Here is a 14,521-nt window from a genome sequence, read left to right on the forward strand (position 1 = left end):
ATGCAGAATATCTGCAAATTCCACAATGCTGGAACAGCCAACAGACTCAATGGCCTCACGCTTTGGTCAATTTCTCATTGGAGGATCTCGCCCCATCCTGATCACTCGGTGGGCTCTCTGCTGCTAGTGCTTTCTCCCCATTCCTCACTGAAGGAAACACCATTCCTTGTAGCGCCATCCCCTCTCTTCCACCCCTGCAGCTCTTGCATTCTTTCTGGACTGAGCCAAATGAGGGCTGAGGGGGCACCCTGGGACCCTCATCAGGACACAAGCCTCTCTGGAAAGGAGCAGTTGAGCTAAACCAGCAGATCCTGCACACAGGCATTTTGTAAGGGTTCGAGAAAAAGCATGGAATAGCATACGACATAAACCACCTCTGTGGAGAAGGAGACCATCTGAGCAATATTTGAACATTCAGAGTCAGCCAAAGAGCGCTCAAGTGCTTCTGGGGCAGGCACAGGGGACTGTGTCCGCCTGAACTGACATACTTTGGTGTTCTGAGAGCTGCAGGCAGCCCCAGGGCCTCTGCAACTGCCCTGGGTGGGGTGGTCAACCTACAGCAGTGAGAAGCCTCAGCAGGCTCCAGCCCTGCCATCCCTGACCTCGGGTGCCCTGGGAAAGTTGGCAGCATGTGCATCAGCTCAGCACACATTCAAGGGGCAGCCAGACAGCAGGAGCTGCCCTCTGCCTATCTATCCCCCTGGTCTCCTCCTTGTTCCCCAGATATCTCTACAATGTGGACCAGCTCATGCAAAAATTGACAATCCAGTACCTCATAAGCAGAGAAGAAGAAAAGAAACCCCATGCCTCTTTCCATCAAGAAGCCAAAGGAGAGTGAGAGTCACCTTTGACCTTGCTAACAAGCCATAAGTCAAGAGATGGGTAGGAAAGCTGGGGAGACCTGCTCAGCTCCATTCACCGCCTGGCTGCTGCAGGAGACGGGGTAGTAAGGCAGGGCAGGATATAGGCAGAAGGTTCCAGGGAACAGAGCTGAGGACAGAGGGAAGAGAGAAGCTGCAAAGCAGAGAGAAGGAGTGAGAGAGGAAAAAAAACCAAGGCAAAAGATGAGAACATTACCAAAAAAAAAAAAAAAAAAAAGAAAAAAAGAAATCCACCATCATGGGAGGTGAATCACTGTCATGGGATTGAGAGGGTGCAACAGATTTTGGAAGCAGCCAAGAGGCACATCAGCTGAGGTAGATGCAGACAGACTCTGCGCATGCTGTATCCCGGGACAGGCAGGCACCAGGCAGTCAGAGGACTCCCAACAGCTCCATCCAAAATAACACTGACTCTGAGCTTGGTCACGGCTTCAGGAGGGTCAGTGCTGCCCAGCCTCCTTGTGTCCTTGGCAACCTGATCCAGCAAAGCACAGATAGACCTGCATGGAACTTTAAAGCCACACATGGAAAGTCCTTCACTTCTGGAAGGACCGTAGGCAGAGCACAGGGCTTTCCAGACTCCAGACATGGATGTCCTCTCCTCAAAATCAAGTTGGGAGAGCAGCAGGTGTGCAGGGCTGCAGCTGCCATACCTGAGGGTCTGGCTCGATGTTGATCCGGTACGCTTGAACCTTGCCATCTTCCAGGACAGGGGGTGACCACGTCTTCCCTTCGGCTCTGCAGTGGGAAATTAAGTAAACTCTACTTAAATGGCTTTTAAAAAAGCCCTAACTAAAGCACTCCACTCCAAACAAACAAAATCCACAAAAATCCCAAAGAAAGAAACACGCTCCTTAAACAAAACAAAAAAGCAATAAAACAAATTAAATAAAAACCCAAACAAACAAACCACAAAAGAAAAAAAAAGCCAAACGCATATATAGCACATATTAATTCCCTGGCAGGCCTATATTATATATGCATTTGTCCAAAATTATCCTCAGAAACAGTACAATGGTAAATAGAGAAGATGACAGTTTCACGCTATTAAAACCATGAAGCTCAAAATCATCCTTGAACTACTGGCTCTGTCTCAGTTTGGGGTTTAAGAGACAAACTTATTTTGGTTCAAGAAATCAGAAGACAGGCTCTTGGTAGCTCCTGTTTTTCATATTCCTGGCTTTGTCCCTTTATTCTGCCCCCAAATCCAGAAAGTATTCTGATTACATGTGTGTATAGATATATGTATACATACATACATGCAATCCCTGGCAGGCCTGTGTACTAGACCACATCAGGAATTCTATAAAAAGGGACAAGGCTTACACCACCCTGTATGAATCATCTTGACCCTTTCAATAGTTGCCAGACAGAAAAAGCCCTAAAAATACAGTTTCCATTCTGAAATGCATCTTCAGTCCTGCCAAGGCAGAGCACAGTACTGTCACTGTCCAAAGATTTTCCATGTGCCTGACCAATTTTTTCCCCACAAAGGCATCTGGGGGCATGGCTGAGACATGATCTCCAGCATAGATCTCCAACACTCAGGGTATGAGGGAGCTGCAGGGGCCCAGGCAAGGTCCAGCAGGTTCACATACAGGCTTTTCAGGATGCAAGAAGGTTAAGTTGGAAGATGGAAATTCCATTAAGTTCAAGATACAGCTTTCAACATGCGAAATATTTTGTTTATCATCGCAGTCTGTATATGCACCACTTCACAAAAATAGGTCTTGCTCCATGGGCACAGATACATCCAAGCATCCACTGTGGACTCTCACCCCTGCCACATACCACATTCACTTTCACTTTAATTATCTGCAGAGTCTAAGTTTGAAAAATAAGGAGCATGATTTTAACCCAGGAATTCTTGATGTGATTTTTACCTTTTTCACAACTACACAAGTCAGCAGACAAAGCTGCCTTTCCAAATCTAGGATCCAACCCCTGAGGATTTCAGCTTTTTTTTTTTTTCAGTACTGCCATTATAGCCTTTTCAACAGGGAATGATTACTCTCTCTCTCATAGCTAGATATCTTGTTCTGATAATTTATCTTTACTGTAGTTATTTGATTTTAGGCTGGGACAATTCACTATAAATTGGTCTTTCCAAATGGGACAAAGGAAACAGTCCCTCCCAGGAACATCAGCATTCCCAGCAACCCCGACTTGCTTTTTGCCAGGATCCACTGCTGTGTATATTGCTTCCACACTGAAAATCAGATCTGGAGGCCCAGAACAATGGAAATGCCTAATTACATTGGCAGGGATCACCATTATTATTTCCATGCTTTCCTGAGCCAGCCTGATGAGAGCTCGCGGTGCCCCGAGAAGGGTCCATGATAACTTTCCCCCCACTCAGCTCTGGAACCCACATGCCAAACACAGCTTAAAGCATCCCAAAAGACTTCAACCTGCCAGTAAATAAGAACAGAGCTTCAGAAAGTGATTCTGATTGCAGAAGATAAGAGCGATAGCAGTAAGTTCATTCTGTGTGAAGGTAGGGCATTCGGTCACCAGTACTGCCCGCACTTCCTGGTTCTCCATACCCCTGACAGAGATCACACTGTCTGTACCAGAAAGCAGATAAACTTGTGCATTCTAAAAGTCATTATGGGTATATTTACACTTAATGACAGACATGGACAGACTTCAGTTTGCATGGAGAAGCCCATTCACAGTTAATGCTTTAATGACTGAACTCAAGGCTTCACCATCAGTTCTGCAGAGTGACCAGAAGTCCTTGGTATAATGGAGACCAATTCTGAGAGCTTCCAGTGACAGCCTGAACAAAACCAGGCTCACATTAGACCCAGCTTTCACTTGAACTATACTCAAACAAGCTGATACAGCACAATGTGGGCTCCACTTGGCACTTTGAAAGGCAAAGCAAAGGTGAATGGGAGAAACACCAGCCTCACCAAAAAGAAAGTCAAGTTGTAAGTTGGATGAGCATTTATGTTTACACAGGGAGACTTCCTCTTTTCCCTGGGAACAGCAAAATACCATGTAATCTGAAATAATCCAAAATAATTAAGAGATGACTCTGCCTGAGAGAACAATGCTACAGGCAGCTACTGCAGGAGGGGCTGATGCTTGGAGCTCATGCTCCAGCCCTGGCTGCAGGAACACCCCATGCCCACAGCCCCAGCAGGACCAGCAGCACACGGGTGCCCTGCACCTCCCAGAACAAGCCCCAGAGCAGTGGGGACCTGGGGGTCAGCAGAGTCACCCCGAGACCCCCAGCAGCAGGGTCACCCTACCAATAGTCAGAGCTTTGTTTTTAGGCAACAGCAAAACCCCAACACACTTTTCATACGTCATAGGCAACAGATCAGGCATCACTCAAATGTTCCGAGTTGCTTAATTTACAGCTCAGGGACAAGAAAAGTGTTCTCCGATGTGTTATAGGGGATTAAAGGCAGCTATGTGAAAATCACTACCCTGCACTTACACCACTTTGCTCTCTTAATGGCAGCTAGGACAATCCCAAGAAAAATACCTTCTCCTAGGTTAGTGCAAGGCCTTCCACACAGGGCTTCGTGGGAAATGGACCCATTAACAGAACATCACTAAAAAAACAAAGCTGCAGACACCTTTTATCCCACCATTTGTTTTCTGAAAGTTTAAGAGTCATTCTCAAAAGATTACTTGCATATGCTCACATATTTTACCAGAATGTTTTTTCACCTGGTAGTGATCTGCAAGTCTCACTCTCAACATTTGTAGAGCTGCTTTTAAGTTGCAAGAATTCCTGTGTCTTACCAAATTTCTGATTTCTCCATCCCCTTAAAAACTAACATTTATCACTTGGGAAGTGCCAGTCTGGATCCAGGTCACTGCCATCTGTGACCATGCAGCCGCAAACCACCAGAATAATCATGTTGCTATATTTCGCCTGCTTTCTTTGGGGGGTGACTCCACGGTCCTGCCTTCATCTGCTCTTCATCTCCCACCATGGCGCATCATGATGCTCACAAGTGATTGTTATCACTGATATGACCATTAGCCTTCTAGAAGCTTAATTCAGTCTAGAAGCAGCTACAACCGATGCTTCAAACTTCCCAGGATCGTGAACCTCACCACGATAACCCTAAGGCGTTGGATCCACCCTCTGCAAGGCAGGTGAGCAGCACAGGAGCTGAGCTCTGCTGAGCACCCCGAAGGACCCAGCTCGTCCAGACTGTGTGAAGAAGTTGCAGGATTTCTCCTCCTTCATTCCTCTCAGCTGAAACCACTGTGTATTGCTCTGGAAAGCTGCCGGTTTTCCTCTCTATTAGTCTTCAAGGAGCTCCAGAGGGGAAGCTGTGATTCATTTTTTCAGTTGTACTTTTACTGGAAACTTGAGAACATACATTGTCATCCTTCCCATCTTCCAGCAGCTTGCCTGTGCTGCTCACAGCTAACAGACCCCAACAAAATCCCCAGGAGCTGAGGGAGACGGAAGGAACATCAACTACATGATGTTCCAGGGACTGTTAGGGTTACACGTCCAGCAGATTCATTGCTGGGCTTTCTCACACAGAAACTTTTAGAGAAAGTCCATCTCTGTACAAAGAGCAGGAATAGATAGAGAATCTTCATAGTCAATTCTCCAAGCAGACTCAGCATTGGCATACACACCAAACAAAGGGGGAAGAAACTGCTTCCACGATTTATTTTAGATAGAAGGAATCAAAGCCAAACCTTTGAGGATTAATTCTTTGACACCACAGTCAGGAAATAAATTCAACTCAACCACCCTGGGGTTCTTAGCTGCACCTGGGGCCAGGCAGATGCTTCCAGTCTTCCAGCATCAACCTGACCCTGTGCACAACAGCCCTAGTGCTATCACCAAAAGAAAGGGCTGGAATTGGATTGGACTGGAAATCATAAAATTGTGAAGGTTGAAAAAGCCCTCTTAGACCATCCAGCCCCACTGTCACCCCAGCATTGCCAAGCCCACCACTAAACCATGTCCCCAGGTGCCACATCTACATGTCTTTTAAATCCCTCCAGGGATACGAGTTCCCTAGGCAGCCTGTTTCAGGACTTGACAACCCTTTCAGCGAAGAAATTTTCCTTAACAGCCAATCAAAACCTCCCCTGGCACAACACACTAACACACTTCTTGCCTCTTAAGGAATTTGTTGTGTAACTTGGAAGCAACTTCACAGTGAGTGAAAAGAACAAATTTTGCCAGGTGTTTGTGAGTAGCAGTTCATGGGGCTGCTCCAGACCCCCGATCTTCTCCAACCAGCTGCCACATAACTGGCCTGACCCTTCCTGCACTAAGGCAGGCAAAGTACATCCCATGCTACCTTGGCTTGAGATTCAACAGCTGGGAAGATGATGATGGAACAGCTGCCTAATTTATCATCAGGGCAGTCTGAACCATCCCACTAAATCTTAATCAGTGCCATCGCTGCCTCCCCCACAGCCTCAGTAAGCCCATGTGAACTCCTGGCCTCCCATTTTGGAGCCATTAACCACAGCCTGAACATCCAGCCCTTGTTCCAGGGATGCCCAAGTAATTCCTCACACCTCACATCAGTGCCCATATAGGCATCAATGAGGACTTTCAACCACTTTGTTTCAGAACAGTAAGGCCACTGTGCTGCTTTGCCTTTCACAGCCTCACTGCCCAAAGACAGCCTTGCACATGTTGGGGCAAAGCAAGACCCAGAAAAGCCAGGGACAAAACACCCATTAACTTCAGGGAGGTCGGGGTCTGGCCAAGAAAGGATTTAGAAAATGGAGGGTGTGAAGAAGGAGGGAAAACCCCCTCAAGAGATTTGTCCTTGATAAAGGACAAAGAGATTTAAAAAAAAGGAAGTATCTGCTAGTCCAGCCTGAGAGCAGCAGCTTCACAGATAGTGACACTGACTGTTGGCTCCAGTGGCACAGGAGAGCCACAGAGCCCAACATGCTTGAAAAGCTGTGACATCCCCCCCTTGCCAGCAGTTTTCCCAATGCCAGCATAGGGCCAGTTTCTCCAGGAAAGCTGCAGCACAAGCCTTCACCCTCCCAGCTGGCAGACAACAAAAAGTTCAGAAAAAGCTGTGGGACTCGCCCTGGCCCTCTGGGACAGATGGGTTGTCTAGACAGAGCTGCCCTGTTGCAGCAGGAACAGCGATGCCACAAGGTCTACCGTCCCACACCCAAGGTCCTCAACCCTCTGCTTTCAAGTAGTGATTTCATCAAAACACAGCTCCAACCCAATTTTATGGCTACCTTTATTTGATGCATGATACTTGGTCTTGGTCAGGCCACTCAGTAACTCCCCCTTCTTGTTTTTCCCACATTCTGACTTTCCTACTGAACTTCCTAGTCTAAGGGCACTTACTGACCAGAGTCTGAAAACAAAACCCATCTTGTTCTCTATCTCAGTAACATATAATGTCAACGGTTGATGGAGAAAGGGCACAGAATGGAGCAGTCCAGACAGCACCAGCACTGTGCACCTCCCTGCCCTCTCCTTCATCCCCACGCATGCCCAGATGGAGGAACCTTGCTTTGACAAAACAGAGTTAACACCAAATTTCATGTATCTCCACTAAAGACATACAACAAACAGGCATGTTATTTCAAATGTATTTCAGACAAACACATTTAAAAATAAATCTCCTTGTGTTGACTTGCAAACTGTATTTTGTTAAAGGCAGTGTACAGAAAAGATGCTGCTTGAAGACCATCCTCTCCCCAAGGGAAAAGATACTAATCCACACCCCCACAGGCAGGGCTTTCTTGGAGCTCAGCCTCAGAGCAGGGTCCAGGGTGTTGGTCCATAGCTGTGACAAACAGCAGTGGCTGGACATGCACACAAACCAACAAAATCCCTCATCACTGCCAGAGGACATGGCTCCCTGAGCAGGACCAGGTAACCCCACATTCCAGAAGGCAGATCCTGGAGCAGGCATCCACTCACACCTAGGAGAGAACGCCAGATGTGCTTCCAGCAATGACTAACAATTAGGCAACAGGATCCAAGAGGTCACTTGGGAGACAAGAGAGAGATCCAAGAACCAAGTCACTGTGCACTCACTTTGGTCCAAACTAAAAATAGACCTAATAGCGCATCACTGGAGCTGCTGTCCTCACTGCATAAAAAAACAAACTACTCAGTTTTTCTGTCAAGAGAAGTGCCACTTTCATGGACATCTCTGGGCACAGCCAAGGTGAGTTCTGCCCTTGGAGAAGCCACCAAACTGATCCAAGAAGAGCCACCCCATGCTGAACAGCTCCTCCCCTCACCATCTGTTCCTGCCTTGTAGAGCCCTGAGAATTTATTTTTGCCTGACTGTAAGATAAAAAAGTCTTTAAAATCTGCATTTATGAAGACTTTAAGGCCTGACAAAACCATTGCAATCCTCTTGTTTAGCAAAGCCCACTCACTGCAAGGCTGTGGGCCACCACCAGCCACATCTCTATCAGAGAATTCACCTTCTCTGAATGTAACACAAGGTCTCACTGTTAAAAATATCCACACCTTGGTAGGTACAGTTGGGTAAAAACAACCTGAAGCCACAGCCCCTCCACACAGCATCTTCCAGATCATCTAGAGGTCATGAATGAACATTTCTGTGTCTCAGGAAAACCAAGAAGACATCATCCCTAAACCCAGCAAGGCACATACCAACACTGTTGTGAGACCATTGTGACCACAATCCCTGCCCTGTGCAGGAATCACCACTTAGGAAAGGAGATGCACTTTCACAGAGATATTCAAGGGTCCAATCTGAGCCAAAAAAAAAAATCCCACCAGTTGATACCAGTGGCTAAAATGAAGTGGAAAGGTGGGAATGCAGTCTGTCAATTCACACAGCAGAAACCCTCATCCATAAGAATAAAACATTGCCACGCTGCAGGTGAAAACTGTTTTCAGCAAAACTTGGTTCTAACTCCCAATGAAGCTGTTCTGCTGCCAGACCACCCCAGCAGCTGGTGGCTCATCAAAACCTCCTGTCACTACATATGGATTTCCACCTCTTCCAAGGAGAGCTCCAGCAGCCTGCAGACAGTCGGGAAAGGAGCCCTGGTCCTGCCCTGGGCCCAGGTCCTCTTGCAGGTAGAAAATCACCTAGTCTCCCTAAAACTGCTCCAGATGGAAAGCAAAACAACCACCTTCCTTGGCTATGGGAAATTCCACCTGTGTGAAGGGGTTTTGCTTGCTTTCCTTATTTTCTTTCTGTTGTAATACTGAAGCCACATCATCTGAACACCATGGGCTGAGCTCAGAGGACTTTGCTTTAGACAGGCAGCTCAGAGATGCCTGTCTGAGGAACCATGAGGAATCACAGAGGGTTTGCTCCATTTATGGCAGCACTCCTTCCCTGCTGCCCAGGCATCCAGTCAGAACTACATGGTTTTCCAAGAAAAGTATAAACAGTAAATGATAGCTCTTTATAGCAGGAAATGACTCCTTAATCTGAAGTGGAAAACTATATCCACTTATTTAAATTTATTACAGATAATATTAGCCATTTGTGAACCTTATAAGGAGCACTCATTTTGCCTGGGTAATTTGTGATTTTGCTACAGAATTAATTCCAACAGAAATCAAAAAACCCCCAAGAAAACCAAACCAACTAAACAAAAAACCCCACAAACAAACAAAAAAACACAACACACACAAAAAAACCTTGCTCCAACTTAAAAAAAACCAGAACAACCAGAAGACCCCCAACCCCAAATACCAAACTCACGCTTTCATTTTGCTTTGAAATACCCTAAAAAGTTCATTTGGCAGGACCTTCAAAAGTGTATTCATTGAACAGATGCTTAAAATGATGGGTGGATGTTAATGAAGTGAAAGGGTTTGTCCAAAGGAGATTATGATTCCCATGCTACTCTTGCTTCAGTTGACACAACCTCAAAGATTCAACTCAGGCCACAGCCTGGACAAGCCACTTTTTCTATCAGTAATCCATTAAAAATAATTTTGTTTTACTGTTTTTGAAAACACATGACAATTATCCAGACCATGGGGATGCTCCAAGAACCCAGCCTGAGAGCACATCTGCTCCAGGGCCAGCCAAAAGCCTTCTGAGCAAAACTGACGCAGGAGGACATCAGAGAGAACCAACCTGTTCACAGAGAGCAGCAGCTGGTCCACACACGCTTTGATCTTGTTTTGTGCTTCTAGATGTGTCATGTTGTCCGTGTTCTCTCCATTGATTGCCAAAATAGTGTCTCCTGGGCATAGGTCTGCCATGGCTGCTTTACTTCCAGGGTTAATCTGGGAAAAATAAAAGGGTTACTTAAAAGAATGCTAGGGTTTTTTTAAAAGAAGTCCAGTTTCTTGGAATAAGATGCAGGTAAAGGGAATAGTTATTTCTGGAGAATATGTTTTATCTACACCAATGGCATCTACCTGAGGTTGGATGTCAGAGCTCTCAGGTACGCCCCAGTTCTCCAAGGGCCATCCCCTGCAACAACATTCTCTGAAATAAGGGATTTCAGTCAACTCCAGCTACTGTGTGACGAGGTCCCCTCCTCACATTTGTCTCGTGCTTGAAGTAAATGCAATACGCTCTTTCCAGAGAGATGCTTCACACTCCTTTGGCTTGCAGACCTTTCATGACGCTGCAAGAGTCAATCCCCAAGAAGCACATGAAACCCTCCCCTTCGATTAACCACCCATGGAGAAGTGCCATCCCCTGACTGCTGCCTGGGGAGAGGTCATGTTTGACACCACTTTTCCTGGACTGTCATCCAAATGACGTGTCTCTTTCTAGTCCTGCATGGTCACCAATCCCAACCCCAGAGGGATTTAGCAGATGTGGCACTTGGGAACATGCCTTGGCAATGGTGGGGTAACAGCTGGACTCGAGGATCTTTAAGATCCTTTCCATCCTAAATGATTCCATGATTCTATTCTATAAATATCACATGGCTCTTTAAGCCTCCACAATTCTTTCCTTCTGGTTTTGTAGGAGTGCCAGAACCTTATAAAACTTCTAACTTTTTTCCTGAGGAACTAATGACAGGTCCAGGTACTGTTTGTGGTCAGCCACAAGATCAATCCTGGAGCCCATAAAAGAGGTTCTAGAGAAATTTCATTTCATTTATCCTTCCATCATCCCAAATGTGGTTTTAATTTTTACAATAATATAAAATGATGCAAGGTATAGTCAGAAAAGGTAAACATGTCTGGTTAAACTCTTAATAGCTATGTGTTTGCCCTCTAATTTCCTCTTCAGAGCATCTGCTAACCAAACACATTTTATCAACTGAGAAGTCATGGCGAGCTTGACTTTTGGTTATTCACGTGTCACTGCATTAAAGCAAGCTGGTGGTTTGATTCTGTTTACTCTTGATTTACACAGATATAACTCCCTGTCTTAGGTGGTGGGTCTCTGTCCCACCCTCCTTGAGAAATCCAGACAACAGGAGCACTGCGCTACCTACCACCTCCCCTTGGACATGGCTTACAGTGCATGACAGCAACCAGACAGACCAGGTACAGTTTTTCAGACAGTAAGACCAAGTGGGCAGTTCCCCAGTGTCCATAAGCCCCCCAACCACCACAAGCCATCATTAAACAGGTGGTTTCTTAGAAAGGAGGCATGCATACATCCCAGCTTACATCTTGATTTCACAGAATCCTACAATGGCTTGGGTTCGAAGGGACTTTAAAGATAATCTTGTTCCAACACCAAGGCACCTTCCACTAGATCAGGTTGCGCCAAGCCCCATCCAACCTAGCCTTGAATATTTCCAGGGACAATTTGTTCTACTTTTGTAAGGAATTCAAAAGGATTTAAGTCTTACCACAACAGCCCCTGGCGAGAAACAGACAGCCCCCAGTGTAACATGGGCCTGCTGCACTGCTCCCTGCGTGACCACAGCCACAGGCACCACCGAAACACAAACCTGAAGGTGTTTGAGAAACTCCAAACCACTTCTGACAGTTAAGTAGAACTGGCAGCCCAAGTTACAGCTTTTGTTGCATTGTCAGAGTAAATCAGTATTTGCTATTTGCTCTTCAATAGTTTCAGCTGGGCTGTTTGGCTCTAACAAACCTGCCCAGGCCAACCCCTCATGGGCTGCCCAATGACTCAGCTCAGAGCAAACAACAGGAGATGTCTTTCAGCTCCACACACATTAGATTAGCTCTGACACAGGACATTTCAACGCAGGACAGGATTATTTTTCCCCTGGCATCGTTAGGGTTTTTTGGACCCCTGTATCCATTCACAGGGCATTAGGGTCCTTCTACAGCCACAGAAGCTGCCAGACTCATCAGAAAGTGAACCTGAAGCTCAACCAGCAACTCCAAGGAAGCACCTCCATGCTCTTGCCTGCTGTTATCTGCTTCCCTCAGTGTTCACCCCACAGCCCTGGCTGCCAGCTAGCTTTTAGACTAACAGACCTTCAGCTTGACCCAGGACAGCTATATTTTGTTCTTGTCTATTCAGTGCTGTCTAGATGTCTGATGCATTCTTCCCCCTGCACTGATCTTAACCAGGTTGTAGCTTTCTTGAAGAATAAGCTGTTCTCCAAAAATGGGACTCTTAGCTGTTTCCTACTTTTAGCTTCTGCTTTTCAAATTTCAAATTATTTTGGCAGTATTTTCATGTTAGCATTTTATGTTAGCTGTGGAGATGACTGAGGGCTTGAAACAGAGCTGCACACCAAGAATCCATTTGAGATACAGCATTGGTGTCTTAACAGCTTGGGAATCATTATTGTAATGCCTGTCAGGCACAAAGTTTGTATTTCAGTGAATAATATTTAAAATACTGTAGACTAAGTTCTCCTAACCCACAGCTGTGCAAAGCCATTGACACCAAACAGTCCACAGAAAGCTGGACAAGTCTGGTTATGGGTCAGTGCTGTGCCTGAATCCTCGTGCAGGGGTTCTACCTGCTTTGGACATGGTTAGTGGTGACCTCAGCAGGGCCAGGTTAACAGCCAGACTCAATGGTCTTAAAAATCTTTTCCCACCCAAGCATTCTGTGATTGTATGACATTAGAGCCTGGCAGTGTGCAGAGGTTTTCGGATGGAGCTTGTAGCAGAGGCACTCACCTCTCTCCAGAGAGCCCTCGGGTCTGCCCTGAGCCAGAACCAGTGTGTGTGACATCAAGGAAGCACACACAAGTCTGAGAATAATCAGGTATGTCATGAAGTTAAAAACACTGCAAAGAAAACCTGCACTGAGCCACTGCAGCCCCATGTTCTTGAAAGGGGCCTCCAAAGGAGCTGAGGTTTGAGGACAGGAAAGGATTAAGAAAAACAGTGGTAAGATTTTATTTGGCTTTGAAGTTCTCCATCTGTGCCAAGAACAAACCATTTCAAAAATCAATGCTGAATGTACACAGACCAAGCCCAGACCAACAGATAGGTAACTCAGGGTGGTGTGAACGATCTGCCCACCACAGGCAGCAGTGAGTACCCTAAAGCCAAGTCCCATCTCATGCACCAGGGCCTAACGCAGGCTATGTCCCACAGTGCCCACTGCGCCCTGCATGTGCCATGCCTCATCCTGCCTGGGCTTGGTGCCTGCCAGGATTTTGGGCTGCTTGTGTGCTTTTCTCCAGTGAACAGCTTGGGCAGGGCAATTACACATCAGCAATGAGTCAGCCCAGTCCCTCACACCCTGCTAACCCCCAGGGCAGCGGGGCCCCACGCTAGTGTTGGTGTTTCAGGTGGGGAATTCTGTGGGTGGATAGGGTGGTCTTAGCCCTCACACCATCAGCAGCTCAGGAGGGTCTTGCTCCCTGTGAGGCCATGTAGCTCCCAAAGACCTCTGTCATACCATGGCGTGACAGCAACCTCAACAGACCTTCAGAGCAGTTAAGTGCACAGCACCAAGAGCCAAAACCACAGCAAACACCACAGGCTTAAAGAAACACCAGTATTTTTATTACAATTCCCCTAAAGGTATTTATTTTTCAATCAGACAAGAACCCCACCTCCTCTGGAAGCTCTGAGCCCCCAAATACATAACTTCAGGAAACAGTGAAGCAGCACTGAGGTGAACGCCCAGCCATCAGTTAACTCACACTCCTGGTTCATGCTGTCCTGCATGCAAAGGTATTTTCCCAACAACATAAATCCAAAGCCAACTAATGGAGACTTGGGATGAAGTTGCCCAACACAGACAAGCCAATCCCACAGAAAGGGGAGAGGACCTTCTCTCTGCATCTTCCTGCTCCAGGAGTGCCATCCAGCCTCTTCCTTTGTGCCATCCCTGGTGCTCAGCAGGTTCTGAGGCACAGCCTGGGATGCAATCCAGAAGAGCTGATGGTTTCACAGAATCACAGAATAGTTTGGAATGGAAAAGACCTTAAAGATCTTCTTGCTCCAAACCCCTGCCAGGGGCAGGGACACCTTCCACTAGACCAGGTTGCTCCAAACCCCATCCCACCTGGTCTTGAACACTTGCAGGGATGCAGCAGCTGCAGCTTCTCTGGGCAACCTGTCCCAATGCCTTACCACCCTCACAGAAATAATTTCTTCCTCCTATCTAATCCAAGTCTTTCTTGCTTCACCTTAAGGCCACTCCCCCAAATTTTCTGCGAGTGAATCAAAGCAACTCAGAAGAATGGGTCCAGTGCAGTGGACCTGTCATCAGGGACTAGGGCAGGGCTGGAGTGAGCTGGTGTCGAGCTCTTCATGAGACGGTTAAGCAAAGCCCACAGTGCTACCCACCACCTAA

General features: G+C 46.6%; 1 protein-coding gene across 1 annotated transcript in view; it reads right to left on the reverse strand.

Moving 5' to 3' along the window:
- Nucleotides 1–14,521, reverse strand: part of PDLIM4 (PDZ and LIM domain 4) — a 43,425-nt gene that overhangs the window by 19,704 nt on the left and 9,200 nt on the right. Inside the window, exons 2-3 of the mRNA XM_008643424.2 lie at nucleotides 9,944–10,095; nucleotides 1,535–1,619 (exon numbers count right to left, since the gene is read on the reverse strand). Coding sequence (XP_008641646.1) covers nucleotides 1,535–1,619; nucleotides 9,944–10,095 — 237 coding nt within the window. The remainder of the gene's footprint in view (nucleotides 1–1,534; nucleotides 1,620–9,943; nucleotides 10,096–14,521) is intronic.

The sequence above is a fragment of the Corvus brachyrhynchos genome, unplaced genomic scaffold, assembly GCF_000691975.1.
Source record: "Corvus brachyrhynchos isolate BGI_N302 unplaced genomic scaffold, ASM69197v1 scaffold381, whole genome shotgun sequence".
Classification (NCBI taxonomy): Eukaryota; Metazoa; Chordata; class Aves; order Passeriformes; family Corvidae; genus Corvus; species Corvus brachyrhynchos.